This window comes from Populus trichocarpa, chromosome 1 (genome assembly GCF_000002775.5).
Source record: "Populus trichocarpa isolate Nisqually-1 chromosome 1, P.trichocarpa_v4.1, whole genome shotgun sequence".
NCBI classification, from domain to species: Eukaryota; Viridiplantae; Streptophyta; class Magnoliopsida; order Malpighiales; family Salicaceae; genus Populus; species Populus trichocarpa.
In genome coordinates, this window is record NC_037285.2 from 27966823 (window position 1) to 27989576 (window position 22754).

A 22754-nucleotide genomic window follows, 5' to 3' on the forward strand; every position below is an offset into this window, starting at 1 on the left:
TTTGTTTATTTTTATTTTATTTTTTTATGAGGTTAGTATGGTTTGCGAGTTTGTTAAAATAACCAAAGTTGCTCTAGTTTATGAGTTTGGTAGGGTGTTTTTTTATTCTCTTTTCTTAATTGAACATGACTTTTTTATAGTATGTTTTCCACGTATAGTTAAAAAAAATAATTTGAGATAAAAATCATGTTATTAAACATTATAAAGCAACAAAAATTAAAGAGTGTGAGGAAACAATTGTTCACCTACACCAAGTGCGTTGTGGATTACAATAGTAATCCATAATGTTTTACTTTTTTTTTTCTTTTTTTTTCTTTTTCTTTTTGAATTTTTGCTATGATTGTTTTTCAAATTTAATTTTTTCGATTTCATCTTTTAATATTAGGATGGTTGAAAATTTGCTTCATAATTTATTTTTTATTTTTAATTGTCCTTTCTATACGGTTAACGTGATTTGCAGGTTTGTTAAGATAACTCAGGTTATACTGGTTTACGGATTTGGTGGGGTGTCTTTTTTTTAATTGAACTTTAATTTTTTTTATAATCTATTTTTTTTCTCATATAGTTAAAAAAAAATAGTTTTAGAGACAAGTCATGTTATTAAACTTTATAAAGTTCATGGACATATTCACAAGTTTGTCTCGTTAACCTGTTTCACGGGTCTAATAAGTTTAACTTTTTTCTTATTTTTTTAATTACTTTTTTTTATTTCATACTTAGATATTGAGTTAATTAAGAATTCAGTTTTATAATTGATCTTGTTTCGCCTTTTATGAGGTTATTACAGTATGAAGGTTGTGTTTGATTTCGCAATCATTTATTTTTATTATCATATAGTTATATAAAAAATAGTTTTGAAAAAAAAATTATAATTTCAGTAGAATCTAAAATCTAGTTCACAGGTTTTGCGTGCTCGTCCAGGTTACATGATTCACAAGTTTGACGAGTTAACCCATCGACTAGATATGCTTTTTTTAATTGTTTTTAATTTATTTTTTTAATTTCATCTTTTAATATTAATTGATTGGGAAATAAATTACATGATTGATTTTTGTTTTCTTTTTATAGGGATAATTGTCTTAAATAAGTGTTTATTTTTAGATTGGTGCTCAATTTTGTGAACATCTATTTTTATCGTATAATTAAATAAAAATATTTTTTAAAAAAGTTATTAAATCCAATAAATTCCATGACCTGGGTCGTGGGGGGCCCGAGGTCGATCCAATATGTCATTATCTTAATATTTTTAAAAACAAGGTTGTTATCTCTGAGTTTTTTTAAAAGTTAAGTCATATTTTTACTGACCATTAAAGTTGTCTTTGGAACTATGAAATTGATTGATTTAAGTTGAGCTAACTTCCACATGGTTTAATTAAAAAATCGAGTTAGACAAAGAGCCGGGTCGGGAGGTTTCAATATTAACCCCTTTGGTCAAGTTTAATACTACTCTTAAAAATTTTTCCGTGCTCTTAATATTTTTTATTTATTTAAGAAAAACTGGTCTATCCCGCAGTAGAGAGCGGACCAATAAACTTGTAAACAAAAACTAAGCTTAGTGGGGAAATCATTGTAGCAATGAACAATTATTTCCCTACATTGACCTTTAAAAATACATATACTAATTAGGGGTAATTTAGTTTTTATATTGAGACACATTGGTTATTGACAAATTGATTAGGGACAAACCTTGACGTATGACTTCCATTATGAATGGTTAAAGGATTTAATTAGCCTTATAAGACATAAAAAAAAACATTATCTTGCATCCAAGGGCTTTTTAACATTTTATTTTCTATGCACATTTAAATTATTCATTTGTCTTAGAAAGAGATAAAAATAAAGCTTCCTTCTAAGGGGTATTTTTGCCCTTTGTTTTTTGGTTTTCTTTTCTTATAATTAAGTTGGTTTAAGGGTAATTTGATCTTTCACAAATGTAAAATATTAAAAAAAAAAAAAAGAGAAAGTAGTTGGCCAAAGTATAGGAATCTTTATTTTTTTTATTGTTATTTATTTTATTTTTTATCTTTTTAATTGATTTTTTATTCAATTTCATCCCTAATCATTTGGTTTTATTTGATTTTCATATCAAATTTAGTTCTCATGCTTTTATTATTTTTAAATCATTCCACCAATTAATTTGTTTCTCCAATTTTATCTCTCATCATTTGATTTTAATTTCTTTTTCGTGTTGAATTTTGCCTTTATTTTTTTACTGTTGTTTATTGTTTTTTGGTTCTTTTTTTATTTATTTTTTCAGATTTCATCCCTCGATATTTTGACTTTGGTCTTTTTTATTTTTTTTTAATTCAATTTCATCTTTCAATATTTGATTTTTATGAAATTGGTATTTATGCTGTTTTTTTTTCATTTTACTTTTTGTAGGATTATCCAAATCTTATTCCCATGGTCAAATGATTGACAAGTTAATTCAAATTAATTTTTTTAATTAAGATTTTTTCTTTGTTGTTTTTTGAATTTGCGTTTTACGTGGTCATCCCCGACCTTATGACCACAATCACAAGTTTTGAAAGTTAACATTAGTTAACTTTGATCTTTTTTTTATATAAAAAAAATCAATTTAATCCTCCAATATTTTTTTTTGGAGTTGGTTTTTGTGCTTTTTTTCTCACTTTTCTTTCAATAGGATTATCTCAATCATGTTTTTATTATCGTGAACTTAACGGGTTAACTCGAAAAAAAATTCCTTTGTTTTTTATTAGCATATTTTTTTAAAAAAATTCATGCCTTGATATTTCTCTTATTGAGAATTATCCTTCATTGTTTTTTTGGGTTTTCCTGTTGTGCATTAAGTCTTGATCTTATGATCACAGTTACGAGTTTTGGAGGTTAACACGAGTTGATTTTGATCTTTTGTTAGGTGCCTTTTGAGATTTGTTTTTCAATTTTATCCTTTAACATTTATTTGTTTTTGAATTGGTCTTCATGTTTTTTTTCACTTTTATATTTATAGAATTATCTCAATCACGTGCCCATAGTCATGAGAGGTTAACGGGTTAACACGATTTGACTTAGATTTTTTTATTATTATTAGTTTTATCATTTAACATTGAGTTGTTTAATAGTTGAGTTTCATGATTTAATTCAATTTACTTTCATTTGCAATTTTTTACTTTCCATTTGCACAGATAATCATTTGAATAAATTAACAAATATATTCTAAGAAACATAGTTATTAAACACAACTTGATGCATAGCTCTGGTTTGTGTTGCGAGATTAAATATCCTAATGTTTTTTCAATTTCATCCTTTTAATTTATTTTTTAAACAGTCTTCGTGTTTTTTTCAATTTCATCCTTCAACTTAGTAAATGAGTTATCCAAATCATGTGTCCGTAATCACTGGGTTAACGTGTCTATACAGGTTAACACGATTCTTTTTTTTTTTTTTTGTCATTCAACATTGTATTATGATTTTTTTTTACCTTTTATTGGTGCATATGAATGTTTCACTAAATGAAAATAATATTACATAGTTGTTAAACACAACTAAATACATGGTTCACGTTACGAGATCAAATATTTTAATTTTTGTTAAATTTTTGTTATTTTTTAATCAAATATCAATTTAATTAATTAGATACGTATGTAAATATTTAGATTTATAATTAAGAATTTTTATATCCAAAAACATATTAGAAAATCCTATATATTTATTCTTTTATTAAAAAAATAGTTGTCTCATGGCGGAAGCGGGTACAAAATTATTCCATATCTATAGTTATACTTTTTTAAAATTTGCAACGAGATTTTCATCCATAATTTAGTTGAAGATTTTCACACGTGCAGAATTACCGACAAATTTTTATTTATTTTTTATTCCACCACTATTTCCTTCAAAAATCACTGATAAAAACTTTCGATCAGTAAATTGAAACGAAATGTATTTCATACATGTTTTCGTTGATTTTTACCAATAGTGCATTTCATACACGCGTGTTAATTTACCCGGGAAGCATGTTTGTTTTTCACGTTATTGTTTTGAATACCAATCTAAGAAAAACTGGTGGTATAGGAATGTTTTTCGCAAATTCTACAGCCAGATCATAGGTGGTGTTTGCAGACCAGCTTGACGAGCATTTTTCTCAGTTTTCAATGTATGGTGTGACTTTGAAAACCAGTCATCGAGAGTTCAATTCTCGTGAATAGTTATTGCCTTCGGGTATCATGAAAGCTATGATACTGAGCGTCATGTGAGCAAACATGAGCAGAAGAACTCAGAAGTAGCCATATCTCTGCGAGCCATCTCCTTAACTCTCCAAATTCAGAACGAAAATGAAGCATGTCATTTGCATCAAATAAATTCTATGAGAATTAGCTGCATACAGCCTATTTTATGATAGTAAAAAAGAAAAAGAAAAACTAAAATATATACCAACATTGCATGCGTTGATCCACATTGCCAAAATGTTAGCTTTTTAACGAAAAACACGCACAAAGAAGCGCCCGTGTGGAGATGGTAAATCTGCCTGGGCTCTGGCTTCGGCTCCTGACTCTACCCTGCTAATATTACAAAGGCTGATAAAGATCGGCAACGGTGACCTGATTAATTGTTATTTTCCTTGTGATTGTGAAGAGAGAAAAAACAGTAATTGTTCTTATTTACAGTCGATTTTCTCACTGCCATCATCATGTTTCCTCCCAATGTAGACTCATCCTGGAACGAACCACATCTTCTATCCCTTTTAACCAGTGCACATATTCCCAAGACAAATATATCTTCTGGTCCAACATTCTTACTCCAGTTCCAGTTCAAAGACCCAAATTTGTACATGCCCAAGACAAGCGATCTGAGCATGCCCTTGTATTCAAAATATGCATGAATGAATTGGCAATAGCTGATCAGAACCCGTTTCCTTTTCTTTACTGATCCGCTCACAGAAAATGGCCCTAATGTAACCTAAACACAGGACTTAAATCCCTTCAAATTATGAGAAGCTGATCTATCATCTCTCTTTCAAACTGCTTCCATAAAAGGGAGCGGCTTACAGCATATAGAGGTTTTGCAGTTTCTGTACAAATTCATGTTAGCAGTGAGGGGGGAGACAGAATGGACCAAAAGATACACCTCCAATCTGTGAAACAGCAAATGGGTGCCATATTGCTACATTGCAGATACACTAGTGCAGTTCTAAAGAGTAAATTTACTCGACTCGATGACTTTCTCATGCAAAATCCTACACTGCAGAGATCACATGGTGAGGTTTCGTTTTGTAGCTTCCATTTTTAACAAGAGGTCCTTAATATCTGCTTCCATCCTCATCTTCATACTGTAGTATTCCCGATGAGCTCTTTCCAGGGACTGAAATTCTTCAAATCTTTGTCTCCGCATTTCCTCAGCCTCAACTATGTGCAGTTTTGAGAGTCTACCTGCATGCTCTTCATCAATTTTTTCACTCTTTGCAATCACAATTCGTTTCAGGCCCTCAGCTTCTCTTCTAGCATCATCAGCACGTGCTTGGAACATCTTAGCTTCAGCCTGTTTGATTCTGACAATGCTCTCCAGTTCATCAAAAAGTGGCTCTTTTTGGGCACTTCTCAACAACTCGGACTCAACAGGGCGTTTATCATTCAAATCAGAATGGAAGCTAGTTGATCTTTCCAATTGAGGAGTTTTTTCAGCATAGACAGATTTGAACCATGCAGTATCCTGGCTAGGTCCACCAATGATGCCATTGCTTCCATTTCCTTGTTCCTTTCCAGAGAAACCAGATGCGTTGCCAAACTTGGATGGATCACTTTCTGCAATAATGGAGGACATCATAGGAATGGAGATAATACACAAATAAACAAAAGAAAAACATAAACACATGGATGCTACAGGATTGTGGCAGCATTAACGCAGCACAGAAGAGTTAAGGCAGGCAAATGCTATGAATTAATTCATTAATGCTTGTGCAATCAAGTGAAAGACACCATTTTGACATAACTGGCCAATAATCCACACATTCAAATAAAGAAAATCAACTCAGCATGTTGCAGATTGAAAGCTGATTTAAGATGGAAATGAAGTAAAATTATAGCCCCATCACCATAGATAGTCCCCTGATTACAACTAGTATCAAAATGCCAACACACATGAAAAAGAAGCATACCAAAAAAATATAAATAATTATGAAATTAACCCTCATGAGTTCAGCAAATCCAGCTCTTTACTATAGGAGGTGTGTAAACCTCTGACAACAATTGGCTGCAACTCAGACCAGCTGGCAAGAAAATTAACTCAGCATATTGAGAGGCCATTTGGAACTGCGTTCCGGTGTTTCCCTAAATTTTTTTAAAAAAATTTGCTTAATTTTTTTTTTTATATTTTTGGATTTGATATGATAATGTCAAGAATGATTTTTAGAAAATAAAAAAACATTATTTTGATGTGTTTCCCACCTTGAAAAGCAATCATTAACACTCTCAAATACCCTCTGAAACAGCATGTCATTTTACAAAATGTGCTTCCTACAAATAACCATGTCCTGAACTCTGTACAAAGTTGTATGCGTTTCACAGTAGGTACACCGTTGAAAATAAAAGGTGAAAATGGCATTCCTCATCCTGAATGAAATAATGAACACTAAGATTGAAAGCTGTCTTCACAAGAAATATCAGAATTCTCTCACAAGTTGCTCATTTGGGATGCAGAGAGAAAAATAACTTTGTAGGACTAAAATCTTACCATCTTTAGAAATTGTTATAAACTCCCTAGTGCAATAACTTTCAAATTAACCATCTTCAAAATGACAAGACACCCTGATATAGACAATATAGATCCCTAAAAACTAAAGGTACAAACTACAAACAAATGTGAAAAACTAAATGTTTATATTTTTCAACAGCCAAAAGCAGAGAATCAATTATAAGGGACGTCAAAAAGTTAATTGATAATAAAGCATCGCATACCAGCACACCTCTTCAAAAAGACAAGAACACAAAGCACACCAATAAATATACAGAAAGTCAATGGATGAATGATTCAGAGCAACTTACCAGTCAGGAAACCCATTATATAATTATACACCTCGGGAAGAATGGACTTATTTGCCAATTTTGCCAGCATCTGATCGGCTATTTCATGCAGCCGTCTCCCTCTCAAATCCTTGCTGGCACAGAAAATTCTCTTGACATATTCAAGTTCTCTGCAAAATGTCTCTGCTGTCCAATCTTTTGCGAAGTTCTGGAAAACCTCCTTCACAAAGCCAAACATCTCAGAAGGATGATCGCAGGCAACACAATGGAACTGCATCTCAGTAGTCCCTTGAGCACCACTCACACTCCTTCCATTCCTAATGCAAGCTTCTCGCAGTGCACAATCAGCATGACACCAATGAAGGCAAACATCACACCCAACCCAGCTGCATGTATTAGATGCCATGTCAAACTTTGAGCACACAAGACACATACATGAACTGCAAAAACCATTCTTCTTCACACAAACTTTGCAATCACATTCATCCACAGGCAAATGACTTTGACATGTCAGATTTCTGCACCTCAAGTTTAGGAAAACCTCAGCCAAATCAGAAGATGAAATACCACTGTCTACTTGAAGATACTCCGGCAACCCCGTTCGCAAAGCAACCAAGACTTCCAGTTGAACACGATGGGATTTCAACAGCATATCCAAGGTTAACTCAGACCTGTTCTGCAGCATGCTTTGGAATGCACATGCTTGTCCTTGCTTATTGGCATTTAACAAAATCTCTCGAATACTCTCCTTCAAACACGATGCAGATTGTGCTGTCATTTCATGGAATTTCTTAGCCATCACATGAATGGGCTCAGAAACTATTCTGCCAATGATGGTCTCAACAAAATCAGCTCCACCTATCGAGAATTGCTCTAGTTCCTTCTGGCTATTACTTCTATATAAGCTACTGCCATGTTTCTCTTTCATGGCACGCTTCTTCTCAAAGCTATAAGATGAACCAATATCATGAGATCCCACACTTTGAGAAGGGGATCTAGTGTCATCATGGTTCCTTGCCTGCCCCCCCGGCAACTGTCTTTGAAAACTCAATTGTCTTTCAAGTTCATTGTGCATTTTAGAGGTTCCTTGCAAAGCTTGACCATTTGACAAACCTGGCACTGCTTGAGGCTGATGAAGAGAGCCATTTCCATTCATCAAAATTTTTTGATACAAGGGAACATCTTTATACTTGGAATCATTTTGAGTCTGACCCTGCCAATGTGTTTGATCAATACCCTGAAATATGGGCCGGCTGTGAACAGATTGTTCATAGTTGTCCATGTCCAAGGAATTCTGAGTTAGAGAACAGCTTGGATTGTGATAAAATGACTGAGAACCTGAAAAGGACATTGATGCAGTAAACCCATCTGAATTTGTTCGAAATGAACTAAAAGACTGAACACTTCTCCCATGACTTGGAGAACCAGGAGCCTGGCCTGTGTCTCCGGTTGCACCAACAGGCAACAAAACATCCGGTAAGCTAAGAGAAAGATCAAGCGGTTCCAACAGCAGCTTTTCATCTTTCGATTTGATACCACTCGATTCCTCTGCTTTCTCGACTCTTCTAACAGGAGAGGTAGAGAACAACTCAAATCCCCTAGTACTTGGCCCTTCCATATCATCTTCCCCATTCCTGAAAGTTGCAACATTTCTCGATTCTCTTTCAGCCCATGTACCATCTTCTGCGGAATCAGGAGCATTGATCGGTGAAACAGCCACACTTTTGCCTTTGTCCTTCACATTCTGACTCGAAATCTCTGTCACCATATTTATATTCACTTCAGTTCCTCCATTTTCCTTCACAGTTTCCTTGTTTGACTCTGTAACTTCAACATCATCTGCCTTCACCTCGAGATCAATACCCTTATCTTGTTTATTATTCTCCTCCAAATTCAAAGACTCCTCAACAATCATATTCTTACTTACCTCCCCCCTGCACTCAACTCTTTCCATCAAACTCTTGTTGTCCTTGGTATCTCCATCGCCATCCATATTTCCAACTTCATCCTCACTAACACTATCATTTGAATTCTCCTCAACATTTGGCATCTCACCAGCTTCCTTCACCACATCCTTCCCCTCATTAACATTTTCTTTATGGGACCCTGTCTCTTCATTTACTAGCTCCTTAACTTCAGCCTCAATCTCAACCTTCCTCTGATCAATATCTACTTTAACATTCTCTAGCTCTTCATTTACATTATCATTCTCATCTTCCTTGGCAACTTTAGGAACTGAATCAGGCTCTGGCTCAAGCTCCCCTTCTTCTATTTCGCTACAATTCCCACTCTGAACAACCTTCACCTCCATCTCCACACTTTTAGCCTCTACCTCAACACTCTTTGTCTCTGCTTCGCTTTTCTTCCCCACCTCCACACTCTTAGATTGCTCACTCCCCGAATCCTTCGACCACGTGGGTGAAGACCTAGACTTGGAATTCGAAGACTTCACTTTCGCCTCATCCCTCCCACTGCCACTTCCTCTCGCCACTCTAGTTTGCTCACTCCCAGAATCCCTGGACCAAGAAGGTGACCTAACAACATCTCTCAACCCCTTAGGAGAAGACCTAGCACTCCCCATCCTCTCCTCATTTCCACCTCTACCACTACCACCTCTACTCTCCTCAAATTCCTTACTCCCAAACCTCCTCCACGACGAAACACTCACTTCTCTCCTTGACCTTTCCCTCTCCGACCTAAACCCTTTAGGAAACTCCCTCCTCGACCCAGCTAAACTCTCCGGTCGATGAATAACCCTATCATTACCACCACCACCACCACTTCCACAATAACCTTCTCTGCTATTACTACTACCTCCTCCACTGCCATACCTATCAAACCCTAACCCTAACCCTTTTCTCCTATCAAAGCTATCAAATTCATGATCTGATCGCTTCCTAACCATTCTGGAGCTCTCTCTATTATCCTCATCAGTAGATCGGTCTCGATCGTAACGGCTAGAGGATGATGACGAGGAAACCAATCCTTTGCGCACATTATCAGATTTGTGATAGAAACTTCTAGATGATCTACTTGGATTTGAATCCTTGACTGAGCTTTTCTCGTTATAAGAATCAAGATCATCACTTGATCTCAATCTCTTCATTTTCAAACTAATAATAATTAATTCACAACAACAAAAATGATTTAAAATAGTAAAGTTAAGAGATTTGAAACCCTAATTTTTGGGATCAGATTTAGAATACATCGTTTACATGCTAGAGAATGAAAGCTAGGGTTCATCTGTAAACTACTTTCAGAATTTAAAAAAAAAATTAAAAAAAATGAATATGAAAGTTTTGAAATGCTTAATCTTTTAGGGTAAAATTTGAAAAGGGAAAGGGGTTTTAAAAAGCTAAACTGATTGAGACGCAAATTTACAGAGGGTAAAACGACACAGCAACAGCAGCGGGAGCAAGAAGAAGGAGCAAGAGATTGAGGATGGAAGCTAAGACTATCGGTAGCCTGTTGTTTTGACCCAAAATTGAAAATGCCAGAGGGAAACTTTGACTGATTTTTTATGGTGGCTGTAGATGGAGAGAGATTGATTACTGGTCGAGCCGGTGAAGGATGGAGGAAGGGGACCGGGAGAGAGGAAAGAGAAGAGAGATTTGGGAAAGGAAAGAGTCGTGTGAACAAGGAACGAAAGAGAGATGAGATTTGGGAAAGGAAAGAGTTGTGTCATTCTTTCTTACATTCATTTATTGCAGTCAACGCAGTTTAACTGCTGCTGATTTTTTAAGTTAAATTAAATTTTATTTTATGAGAGTGTGTGTGTGTGAGAGAGAGAGAGAGAGAGAGTTGGATACGCAAAGCCAGTCCAAGACATGCACGCCTCGAGGCAACTTGTATTCCGGTAGTTTTTAATACTGTGCTAGCATTGTTTTTTATAGTAATTTTTTAAAAAAATACATATTATAATAATTTAAAAAAAATTATTATTAACATCATTATATTAAAATAATTCATATATATATATATATATATATAATAATTTTAAGTAAAAATAAATAAATTTATAGCAAACATGCAGCCAACAACATAGCCAAATAATATTTTTATACATGTGTTTATGCTACTTCTAAGAAGGGTAGGGATTATTTGATTTGGAGAGAAACAAAAACTATTATAAAATTATATATTATATATGGATGTTTATTTTTCTTTTTTTATTTATTTATATTCATGTTCATTCATCATCTCCAGATACATTTGAAATCTATATTTTCTTATGATTTTAAGTTTATAAGTATTAATATGCATTCAACTATAAATAGAAACATTATTAAAATCAGTGGCGGAGGGAGGGGGGGCTGATAGGGGCCACGCCCCTGCAAAGAAATGCCCCTCCCTTATAAATATTTAATAGAAATAATTAAAAAAAAAATCCCTCTAATTTATAATTTGACCCCCCTAATTTTTTTGTCTTGCTCCACCCCTGATTGAAATGATGTTTATCTACAACTATATTTACAAGATTATATGATATAAGAATGCTTTATTTGTTTCTCTAATCTCTATTGATCTTATTTATTTTATTTACTCTTTATTGAGTAAATTGCTTCCTTATAAATATATAGTTTTATAATAAGTTATCAACTTGATTTTTCCTCGCTTCTGTCTTGAAGAAAATAATCATATTTGACTTGTGGATAAAAAATAGAATGTGTGTTTATCTACTTATTTTTTTCAAGTGAATTTTTTTTTTAAGTTCATAACAAATTTATTCAATATTTAACTAAATATTTATTCAATATTTATTATAATGTTTAAACTAAATCCCTAACAATTTTGATATTTTTCGAAGTAACCATGACAAATCTTGCCAAACTTGAGTTTGTGGCACTTGATATTATAGGTAAAAATTATTTATCATGGGTCCTTGATGCCGAAATTTATTTAGATGGCATGAGTCTTGTAAACACTATTAAAAATGACAATAAAACATCTAGTCAAAATAAGGCAAAGACCATTATTTCCTTGCGTCGTCATCTTCATAAGAAGTTGAAAATTGAATATCTCACAATCAAAGATCCTCTTTTTCTTTGGCAAAACTTTAAAGAAAGATATGACCATCAAAGGACAGTTATTCTTTCAAAAGCTTGTTATGATTGAATACATTTACGATTGTAAGATTTTAAATTACCAAGTGAATATAATTATTGAATGTTTAATATCAATTCTAAATTAAAATTATATGGAGATAAGATCACCGATAAGACATGTTAGAAAAAAACATTTTTTATGTCTCAAATGTGCTCCTACAACAACGATATAGAGAATGAGTTTCTAAGAAATACTCTGAACGAATTTCATGTCTTCTTGTGGCTGAACGAAATAATGAGTTATTGATGAAAAATCATGTATCATGATTGATTGGTTCAGCTTCATTTCCTGAAGTGAATGCTAGAGATCTAATAATTATTATGGTCATGGTCGTAGTAGAAATCGTAGACGTGGATGTGGGCGAAGACTAATGGTTATAGTTATAACAAACCTTCTCAGAACAAGGAAAAAACAAGAAAAGAGGAAGAATATATATGGCGGAGATACCAAAAAGATATAAAATATCTATTATAGATATAGAATGAATGGACATTGATCACATACTTGTCATACAACCAAATATCTTGTTGATCTATATTAGTCTTCATTGAAAGAAAAAGAGAAAGACGTAGAAATAAGTTTTGCTCATCCATACCAAGATAATAATGATATTTATTTCAAACTTTTGGATATGACACACTTTGATGTTGCCAATTTTTTTAAGCAAGCTGATGAGAAAGTTGATATTTTTTGTAATGATAATAATTAATTAGTTAAATATAAGAATGTCATAATTTAAAACTATGTTAATCTTTTGGGTGTGTTTATTTTATACTAGTATATTTCAATGTATTTTGGTTTGTTTCTTTCATGTTGACTTATTTAATGTAAATGATTGTGTTATAATAATTGTCATATGCAACTTTAAGAATTATGTCTTTTTAAGAACTTTTTATATTATTTTTTTATGAAGAAAACATGGACTTGTATATTAGTGGTGAAGATATATGCTTGGCAAATAGTGCAACGACACACACCATTCCAAGGTATAAACAATATTTTTCAAATTTAAGAATGATAAAAGCAGAAGTAAATACAATATCAGGTTCAACAAACTTGATTGAAAGTTTTGAAAGGACCAATATAATGCTTCTTGAGGGAACAAGATTTATAATTGATAATGTTTTGTTCAAATTTGCTAAGTTTCAAGGTTATACGTCGTAACAGGTACCATTAAGACTACTAATGACAATGGTATAAAATATCTTTATATCGTATTGAATATTTCTACTAAAAAAAATATTGGAAATATTACTCATTTATCTTTGAGTTTGTAATATACAACTATTAGTACAATTAAAGATAATACAATAATGAACCAGAAGTTCAGTAAACAAAATTATTTTATTATTTAGCATGATTAGTTAGGTCATCCTAGATCAATAATGATGCGAAGAATTATTGAGAATTATCATAACCATCCATTAAAGAATGAGAAGGTTCTTCAATTTTAATAATTATCGTATGCTGTTTATTATCAAGAAAAATTGGTTATTAAACCATCACAACTAAAGTTCAGATTGAAAAAAAGATTTATGGAACGTATTTAAGGTGATATCCGTGGGTTCATTCACCCACCACATGAACCATCTAGATATTTTATGGCTTTAATAGATGCATCTACAATACGATCACAAGTGTGTTTATTATTAACTCGCAACCTAGTGTTTGCGAGATTACTTGCTCAAATTATTAGATTATGAGCATAATTTTTAGATCATATAATCAAGACAATTCATATTAACAACGCCAGCGAATTCACATCCTAGGCATTTAATGATTTTTTCATGTCACTTGGGATAACCATTAAATATCTTGTTGTCCATGTTCATACTTAAAATGGTCTTCTTGAATCATTTATTAAACACCTCCAATTAATTATAAAGTCATTACTCACGAGAATAAGACTCCATATCTTTGTACTGGGGACATGTTATTTTACATGCAACAACATGTATACGCATTATGCTAATATTATATCATAAATTCACCCCATTACAATTTGTTTTTGGTTATGAGCCAAACATTTCCCATCTAAACATATTTGGTTATGCAGTGTATGTGTATGTTCTAGTTTATCCACCACAACCTACAAAAATGGATTCTCAAATGAAATTAGGAATATATATTGGGTTTAGGTCCCCATTGATATCTTGAACCCTTAATAGATGATTTATTTACATCATGATTTGTCGACTGTTATTTTGATGAGACTATATTTCTAGTATTAGAGGGAGAAATTAAACAGCTAGATAAGGATATTATATGGAATGTATTATCATTACTGAATTTTGATCATTGTATAAAACAATATGAATAAGAAGTTCAAAAGATATTTTACTTGCAACAAATAGCAAATCAGCTACCAGATGCATTCACTAACTCAAAATGAGTAACCAAATCTCATATACCAACTATAAATGTTCCAGCCCGAATTGAAATCCTAATAGGATAATCTGCTAAAATTATAATAAATGAATCCAAGGTATGCCAGAAACATCGTGGACCAACTGGTCCAAAAAACAAAAATCCTTTAGAAAAAAGGAGTAAGTAATCAAGTTGGCATTATAAAGGAAACAAACACTCATAAAGATATAGACATAGCTAATCATAACACCCCAGAAGAGGTTTAGGAACTTGAAAACAATAGAAATGAAGATATATTGATAAGTTATGTCTCTACACAAGAAAGACGAAACTGAAATAAGATAGTTATCAATAACTTTTTATATATAATAAATCTCTTAATATCATTAGTGAAAATGAGGGCCTTAAATCTAAATCTGTCGAAGAGTGTTAACGTAGAAATGATTGACCAACATGAAAAGAAGCAATCCATAAAAAATTAAATTCACTTACAAAACATGAAGTTTGTTTATCTATAGTCTAAACACCTAAAGGTGTAAAACCAGTTGGATACAAATAGGTATTTATGTGAAAATAAAATGAAAAAATTGAAATCTTAAGATATAAAGCATGACTAGTGGCACAAGAGTTTTCTTAAAGACTTAGGATTGATTACGATGAAACATATTCTCTTGTGGTATATGCAATTACATTTCGGTATCTCATTGGCCTAATAACTTATGAAAGACTGTATAATTATCCGATAGATGTAGTTATAGCCTATTTATATGGGTCGATTGATAATGATATTTATATGAAAATCCCTGAAGGATTTAAAATGCTTGAAGCATATAATTCAAATCCCCAAAAAGTTTAGCCAATTGAGTTACAAAGGTTCTTATATGGATTAAAGCAATCGGGCGCATGTGGTATAATCATTTTAGTGAATATTTATTCAAATAAAGGTCTAATAATGATCTTATATGCTCGTGTGTTTTAATAAATAAGTCATAATATGATTTTGTTATTACTTTTGTGTATGTTAATGATTTAAATATTATTAGAACTCCTATAGAGATAGCAAATATAGTAAATTACTTAAAGAAAGAGTTAAAGATGAAAGATTTGAGAAAAACAAAATTTTATCTTGGACTACATATCAAGCATTTAGTAAAAAGAATTCTCATTCATTAATCATCTTACACAGAAAAGGCCCTTAAAAGATTCTATATGAATAAAGCACATCTATTAAGTAATCCAATGGTTGTTCGATCACTTGATGGGAAAATTTTTTTTTTGAGATCTCGAGAGGATAATGAAGAATTACTTGTTCGTACCATATCTCCATGCAATTGGTGAGCTAATATATCTTGGTAACAATACATGACTTGATATAATAATTTCTATGATTTTTATTGTGTGGCTAAAAAACTTTCAATTATATAACTTTAAACCTAAGTCTGTTTTTTCGCAAAATGTTTTGCCTTTCACTCCTTGGCGCAGAAAATATTTTTGGAAAAAGAACAAAAAAACACAAACAGTTTAAATTATCATGGATGCTGCCTTTAGCTCTAGAAAAACCCATTTGTGATGATTAAGACACGATAAAACGACGTGCACACTTATCTTCTTTTCCTCTCTAACAAAAAAACATAAATAAATTATTGCATGTCCCTGGTTCACAAAACTTAGTACTAACCACGCGTCTTCATGTAATTGGTGTACTTGGCTCTTCCTGTCTTGTAACTTGTAAGACGCATATGATAAGGTTCCCCTACTGGCCACCTATGCTCGCTGGGTTTGCCCTTGAAGCCTGCTGCATTTACTTTACTTTTTAGGTGTTGCTTTCATTGTGCTTTAATTAATTATTTTAATATATTGATATTAATATTAAATTTTTAAAAATATTATTTTAATATATTTTTAAATAAAAAAATATTTTAAAAAACAATTTTCATCGGAAAAAACCTAATCACCGCGTACACCGAGATGTATATCAAAGACCTGTACTCAAAATCTACACCTTATACGTTCTCAGTATGCTCACGTGTACACTGCAAGCAGCGAGTTCTATGTATATCAAACACTCGCGAACGTGTTTTTAAAAGTAAAAGGGAAAGGCCTGAACGGTTTGACTCCTGAAGAAACTCTTGACGTCGCATCCAAGATCACATTAATAATAGAGATAAGACATTCAGCTTTTTGACCCTTCAGGTCTTGGAAATCTCTCTTTAATTTTATGATGCAGACGTTACAGTATTCACTATTCTTGTTTGGTTAGACGAGTGCCGTTGGATTTAGCTGGCCCCATGATCTCTACTGTGATTGGTCAGAAAGAAAGGCATGCGTGTAGGCAAAGTTATCAAATCCACCCGGCCCATTACCCGATCCAGGGTTGTCAATATCCGGGTCATTAACCAAGTGATTTAGCCCGAGCTGACACTGAATTAATAAAATGATTTAGACATCGTTTAATTCTTGTTTTTTCAATCCATTTTTAGAACAAACAAGAGACTGTCGGTAATCGTAATATTTTCAATCCATTTTTTGCTTTCTCGTGCGAAGATATTTTCTTTGCAACGTAGTGACAACGATTGCTCCAAGTTAAGGTCAAACACCTTTTGTCTTGCTGAAGAGGTGAGCCAATAGATACTTCTAGCTCGAAAGTGAAGAAAGAAACCAAGCAATTGTCGAGGCAACTCTTCGGTGATGTGGAGAAGTTCGGGAAGGGAGGAGTGAAGGATAATTTGAGCCCTGAGCGAGAGGGTGATTGGAAAGATTGTTCGTGCATGTTGTGCTTGGATATCCATGCTCAAGCAATGGTAGACAGGTAGACCATCACGCCTGTTCTCCATGCTGGTTTTTCAGGCGGATAGATGCTGACATGATCTTGTTAGTAGCTTGGATTTTTCCGGTTCTGTTCTATAGTTTTTTCTCAATATTTCTCGGGGGACTTCCTCAACAAATAGAAATAAGATAAAGAAGTATAGAACTGTATCTGTTAACATTGCCCACGTTAATTCGATCAAATTGAATGTCGATCACCAAAAGCTTGTCCTAGCTTCACAGATCAATGCCCATCTTACTGGTTTCCGCAGCAACTTTAAACTCCACTCTAGAGTTTCCAGCAGTTGCTACACTGATCTCCAGAATCTATCTGAGTTGTCCACGAAATGTACAGTACACGTCCCAGTTTGCTCAAAGAACGATCTCTCCCACATTGGCTTTGAAATTGTTGCGAGAGAAACTCCTACTTCATTACTTTGGATTCAGGAAACCTGCAAATCAAAACACCTTGAACATTGAACACAAACCAGCACCAGTGCACTAATAATCAAAGCTAGCAAGTGCCACCGTGCAAGTACACGGGATGCTGAATCAATGGAACATCAACATTATAGTTAGCGAGAACTTTGGTATGCAAGGATTTGAAAGTCATCAGTAACTCGTTGATTAGGTTGATCAAGTTTCAGACATTGTTCACTCACATGGTGACCACCTATAACTAATCGGCTTTGCGCCTTTCACGCTTGAAGAGGCGATAAATTAGTGAAAGCAGCCATTGGCAGATGAGGGTTAGCCATTGCCACATGCGGGTCAGCAAATTAGCTGGCTTGGGCTTTGGCCGTGGTGGTGGTCCAAAAATTCCTTTATATATCTCCTTTTGCTTCTTATATATAGCTTTATCATGCTCATCCAGCAAGCGCAGCTCCCTCGTAATTGCCTTGTCTTCAGGTGCATGTTTCCGTGCCTTGAGAAAGTCTTCCCGGGCAGCATCTGTCTGCCCAAGCTCTGCCCTGGCTTTTCCTCTCCTGAACAGAGCCTTAGCATTGTTTTCATCCTCTGCCAGTACCTGTGAATCCATTTTTCAGTGGATTAGATAGGCAATGATATTAAACATCGAAATCGCCAATTTAAGTTTAAGGCATGGAGTAACAGCAAAACAAGGAGCTAAACAACAATCAATTATATGCATATGCCAGGATATTAAAGCCTTTCTGAGGTGCCAAACAAGTCTAAACAGCACATTTTCCTTCAAAATGACCAGAGATATTTAACATCCATAATTTCTCATTGCACTTGCATGTATAACAACAATAATTGCACACACGCACACAATCACACACAATGGGAAAATGATAAAAAGCTGACTGATTGAGCTGGCATTGGATTTCTGCTTTTCCAATTCCATATAAACCAAAATTATTTGCCGTTGGCAATAAAACGTTATAAACAGAAAAATTGACCCATTAAAGTATACATACAATTGTGCATTGTGCAATGGCTTCTTCATGCCGCTTAAGCTTTATCAGGCAAGCCGCCATGTTAAGATGACATGGATTCTTAACTGCCAATGCCATGTCTCGATACTTGCCAAACAGTTGAAACATGAAGTCATCGCCCAAATATGCAATGGCCTAATATGAACAAAAGCCACCAGAATTTGTCAAGACAGGCAAAAAGAGGAACTAAAAATTTGCCATGCTACTTAAATACTAATACAAATGTACCATTTCATACTGCTGCATGGCCTCCTCAAGTTTCTCGTCCTTAAATAAAGAATTTCCATCCATTTTTCTTCGATCCGCTGCACCAATCCTCTCTTCTGCAGTCATGTCACCACGTGCTTTCCCCTATAAAACACATCCCCCATGCAGGTTCATCGTATTAGCAATCAAATCAGTGGGGCAAATATAATCTGAACCAAGAGTTTTGAACATTCATAACTATTTATTTGGAAAATCAATTGGATGTAACTTACTTCTCTGACTTCATCAAATCCAATAAGCTCAACTTCATATATTATATCTGCCATGGGAGGAACATTTGGGAAAGAAAAGCTTCCTTCTTTCCCATACCCCAGTTCCCAGCCCACATGTAATAGGGCACGTTCACCAGCCTTCATACTGGACACACCAACAGCTAAACCAGCCATTTCTTTCTTCTCTGTTATGGTTGCGAACCATCAGTGTTTGGTGATACATTCAGCAGCAAGCTAGAAACACGATATGATTACAGGATAAATGGACTCAAATGCATACTATATTGTTTCTGTCGCATGTATAAGCATCTAACTAGTTTCTTTTTATTAGATTCCTGTTTAGTTGTTATCATGACATTGCAAAATCCTTGCACAATCATTACTTGTATGAGATCAGCTCTACAGCCAGAAAAAAAAAAGGTTTGTTGCGTCATTCCAGGCTCTTCCATCATACACTAGTCATTGAGAGAACAGTTAATTGGCATGCGTTTCCATGAAATCATGGATACCTGACAATTATAGATGGCAATTACATTACTATAAGTAGAACAGCTCCAGACCAAGAACAGACTGCAACATTTCCAAAGAAGAGGATTGAAGGGCTTTGAAGTGTGAATAAAATAGGCATATACCTTTTCCTAAAACCATTTCAAATGGTCGTTGTTCATGCCATGTATCTTCAAACTTGTGCTGGGTGCTTTCAGTCCATGCCCTGTAGTGCACTATCATGCAGATGCTTGAATTTTTTAGAAAGCATTCGAGGAAATAAGATGTGCACAATTGCAGATGGATAAAAACACGCAAGCATTTCCAACCAACTGTTGCGTACAGTTAGTTCGTCCTATGTAGTGTAATTGTCCAGAGTCATTCAGATTTTTAGGTTCCAGTATACACAGCGAGATTTTTTATCTGGAAAACCTTCCCTGAAATTAGATGTGTGCGCATGTATAACAAATGTTTGTCAGCGTGTCCAACCCAAAAGTTGAGGCCAACAGGTGGGGAGATCCATGCAGACTAAACCATCAAACACCAAGGCATAAATGAAAATAAATAAATAAAAATGGACGTGTGTGTATGTACCAACATAACATATACAGGCATGACAATAACAACAAAACAAGACGCCGTGACAACAGCAGTTGTAAGAAATATACCTAGAACCTTGGGCAATGAATAAAGTCAACCAAACAAAACACCTAGCTCCTCTGAAATTAAAATCACGTGCTAATAAATACAATTGTTTTAACAACCTAATCCAGTAATGGCTTACACAAAATAACATGGCTGTTTTGCTTGTTAGATAACCAAGGTAACGAACCATCTGCAGAATTCTCCACCTTAAAAGCTATATAATTAGCTGTCTTGATTGTGCAGGAAAATAATAAGCTCAAAGAGTTTAAAACCTCTAGTTTGCTAAGTCCAAACCCCTAATCCATTGGTGTTGGCCTTCTGTAAACCCTCACGGGTAAAGTTCATATCATGAAATGAATACGATTCAAGTTTAAAAAATATTTTGCTAATGGACTGAAACAATTGTCAATATAGAGCCTGTCCACCTCACAACATAACAAACACAAGCTCAGATCATACAATGATGTGATTGTATTAGCTTTCAATTATTTTACGAATTAGAGCACCTACATGTCCAGAGTCATGAACTCAAAAGGTGACCAAAAAAATGGGCAATGTGTCCGTTGTAAGGAGTACAAGAAATAAAAATAGCTAATTTAACTTACAAAAGCATGTTGCATATTTGCATGGCTTCTGACCATGACCTTCCTTAACGACTTGCTTAGTGACTTTCTCTTGAAGGATTTCGACTGCGGAGTCGACTTTCGGAGGAAAATCCCCATGTTGCACAGGGTCACCATGCACACCCGCAGCTTGTTCCACAACTATTTCATCCTCATCATCTTTGCCTGTAAACATAAAAATGAATAAATTAAGAACAGTAACAACTACTGTTCAGTTTGCCCATGCTTCTCTTACAGCTAAAGCAAGTTCCAATCAAACATGACAACATGTTTAAGCAATAAATTTAACTCCATCAATTTTAAAACAAGTTAGGGATTTCCACAATCATATGAAATAGTACTAGTTATGTCATTCACTTTAATATCTAGAAAAAAAAATTGCTATCCGATTCGATAAAAGAGAAATGAAGAAAAACAATAAATTACCAATCGTTTGGCTTTCGTGCTCTTGAATCTCCTCCATTAATCACACAAGCAAATCCTGCGAAAAAGGAACAAAATAACAAACTTGTTCACTTCGTGTGGTCAGTAAATCCTTAGTTCTCGAAACTGAAATGAAAGATAAAAAAAAAAGCTTACAGTGAGGTGAGTTGACTTCACTGACATGGAAGTTGAAAAAACAGATAGTGAAGATATTGTCTTTCCTTTTACTTTACTTTGATGAGATCTGTAGCTGCTCTTGTGCTTGTGTGGGAGAGAGAGATGAATGCGTGGAGTCTGCTTTGTAACGATCGAAGAAGATTCTAGACAGCGAGGGGGGGGGGGGGGGGTTAGTAGAGTTAGAGAGAGAACTGATTAAGTGTTTGGGATTGGGATAATTCTTTCACTCGTGAAATTATGAGAAAATTTACAGTAATAAGGAATTAATTAATATTTTTTTATTGGTTATTATTTATTTTTTTAAAATAAATATAATTAAAATAAAAAAATTATAAGCCGAGATATTTTCCCGAAAAATCAATTAATCTGAGCACCTTAAAATTTTACTGAAATTATGCTTTTAAATAAAAACAATTGCCCAATTGGAAATATGCGGTATCTGGAAAAAAAACAAAAAAACAAAAACAAAAACAAAAACAAAAAAAGCAGGAGACGGAGAGAGGGGAATTTTCAAATCAGTCTCCAAGTTACATTTTCAAGCTTCTCTGCCCATATCTATTAATTAATTGTTTCATTTTTCAAATTATTTCGTAATTTTCATTTAAGATGGTATTATTTTTATTGATTGAGTGTGACAAATTTAAATTATAAAAACTATAGGTGCATAAATAGGTCAACTAAAATTAAAATTATTATAATTTCATCGTTATATAATAAAAATAATATTTGTTGTTTATTTATTTATTTTTGTATAGAGAACTCATCTCACCATTATATATTGCAAATTGTGATATATATATATATATATATATATATATATATGTGTGTGTGTGTGTGTGTGTGTGTGTGTGTGTGTGATATATGATTTGTTACCTTTATGTATTCATAACAAATATATTTATATATATATGTGTGTGTGTGTGTGTGTGTGTGTGTGTGTGAGAGAGATATATGATTTGTTACCTTTATGCATTCATAACATACATGTGTATTTAACCAACGTAATCGTTTTATCCTAAAAACATATATTATTTGTGTGTTTAAAATTACCAGGGTTAAAGTAGTTTTATCCACTAACTTAAATTTCCTAGTGATATATGCTTTGTGTATAATCATTCTACACGTTATTAATTAACAAGAAGTAATTAAAAAGGAAAAATCATTACCGCTCTCCTTGTAGAGTATAACTAGTTCCATGACCCGCGCGAT

General features: G+C 33.7%; 2 protein-coding genes across 3 annotated transcripts; both read right to left on the minus strand.

Moving 5' to 3' along the window:
- Positions 1–4945: 4945 nt before the first annotated feature.
- LOC7480068 (protein OBERON 4) lies at positions 4946–10652 on the minus strand. Its single transcript, XM_024593800.2, has 2 exons — positions 6999–10652; positions 4946–5759 (listed from the first exon to the last, which is right to left on the minus strand). Exons 1-2 carry the CDS (start codon positions 10081–10083, stop codon positions 5209–5211), a joined length of 3636 nt encoding a protein of 1211 aa, XP_024449568.1. The 5' UTR covers positions 10084–10652; the 3' UTR covers positions 4946–5208.
- A 6731-nt stretch (positions 10653–17383) lies between these two features.
- On the minus strand, positions 17384–21720 carry LOC7463843 (peptidyl-prolyl cis-trans isomerase FKBP42). 2 transcript variants are annotated; one of them, XM_024593980.2, is made up of 9 exons: positions 21525–21720; positions 21372–21426; positions 20928–21110; positions 19824–19913; positions 19192–19376; positions 18941–19063; positions 18695–18847; positions 17918–18282; positions 17384–17707 (listed from the first exon to the last, which is right to left on the minus strand). In XM_024593980.2, exons 2-8 carry the CDS (start codon positions 21406–21408, stop codon positions 17935–17937), a joined length of 1119 nt encoding a protein of 372 aa, XP_024449748.1. In that variant the 5' UTR covers positions 21409–21426; positions 21525–21720; the 3' UTR covers positions 17384–17707; positions 17918–17934. The 2 variants fall into 2 exon arrangements, with proteins under 2 accessions (XP_024449748.1, XP_002299936.2); XM_002299900.4 differs by lacking the exon at positions 17384–17707 and having other exon boundaries at positions 17804–18282; positions 21525–21719.
- Between the last annotated feature and the right edge of the window lie 1034 nt (positions 21721–22754).

What these genes read in the sequence shown, in the direction of transcription:
- LOC7480068 (XM_024593800.2), bottom strand. Translation starts at nt 10,083, where the DNA reads ATGAAGAGATTGAGATCAAGTGATGATCTTGATTCTTATAACGAGAAA. An exon ending in TATAATGGGTTTCCTGACTG is followed by an intron (nt 5,760 to 6,998) that starts GTAAGTTGCTCT and finishes CCATTATTGCAG; the next exon opens with AAAGTGATCCATCCAAGTTT.
- LOC7463843 (XM_024593980.2), bottom strand. Translation starts at nt 21,408, where the DNA reads ATGGAGGAGATTCAAGAGCACGAAAGCCAAACGATTG. An exon ending in GATTTGATGAAGTCAGAGAA is followed by an intron (nt 19,064 to 19,191) that starts GTAAGTTACATC and finishes TGTGTTTTATAG; the next exon opens with GGGAAAGCACGTGGTGACAT. An exon ending in CCATTGCACAATGCACAATT is followed by an intron (nt 18,283 to 18,694) that starts GTATGTATACTT and finishes ATGGATTCACAG; the next exon opens with GTACTGGCAGAGGATGAAAA.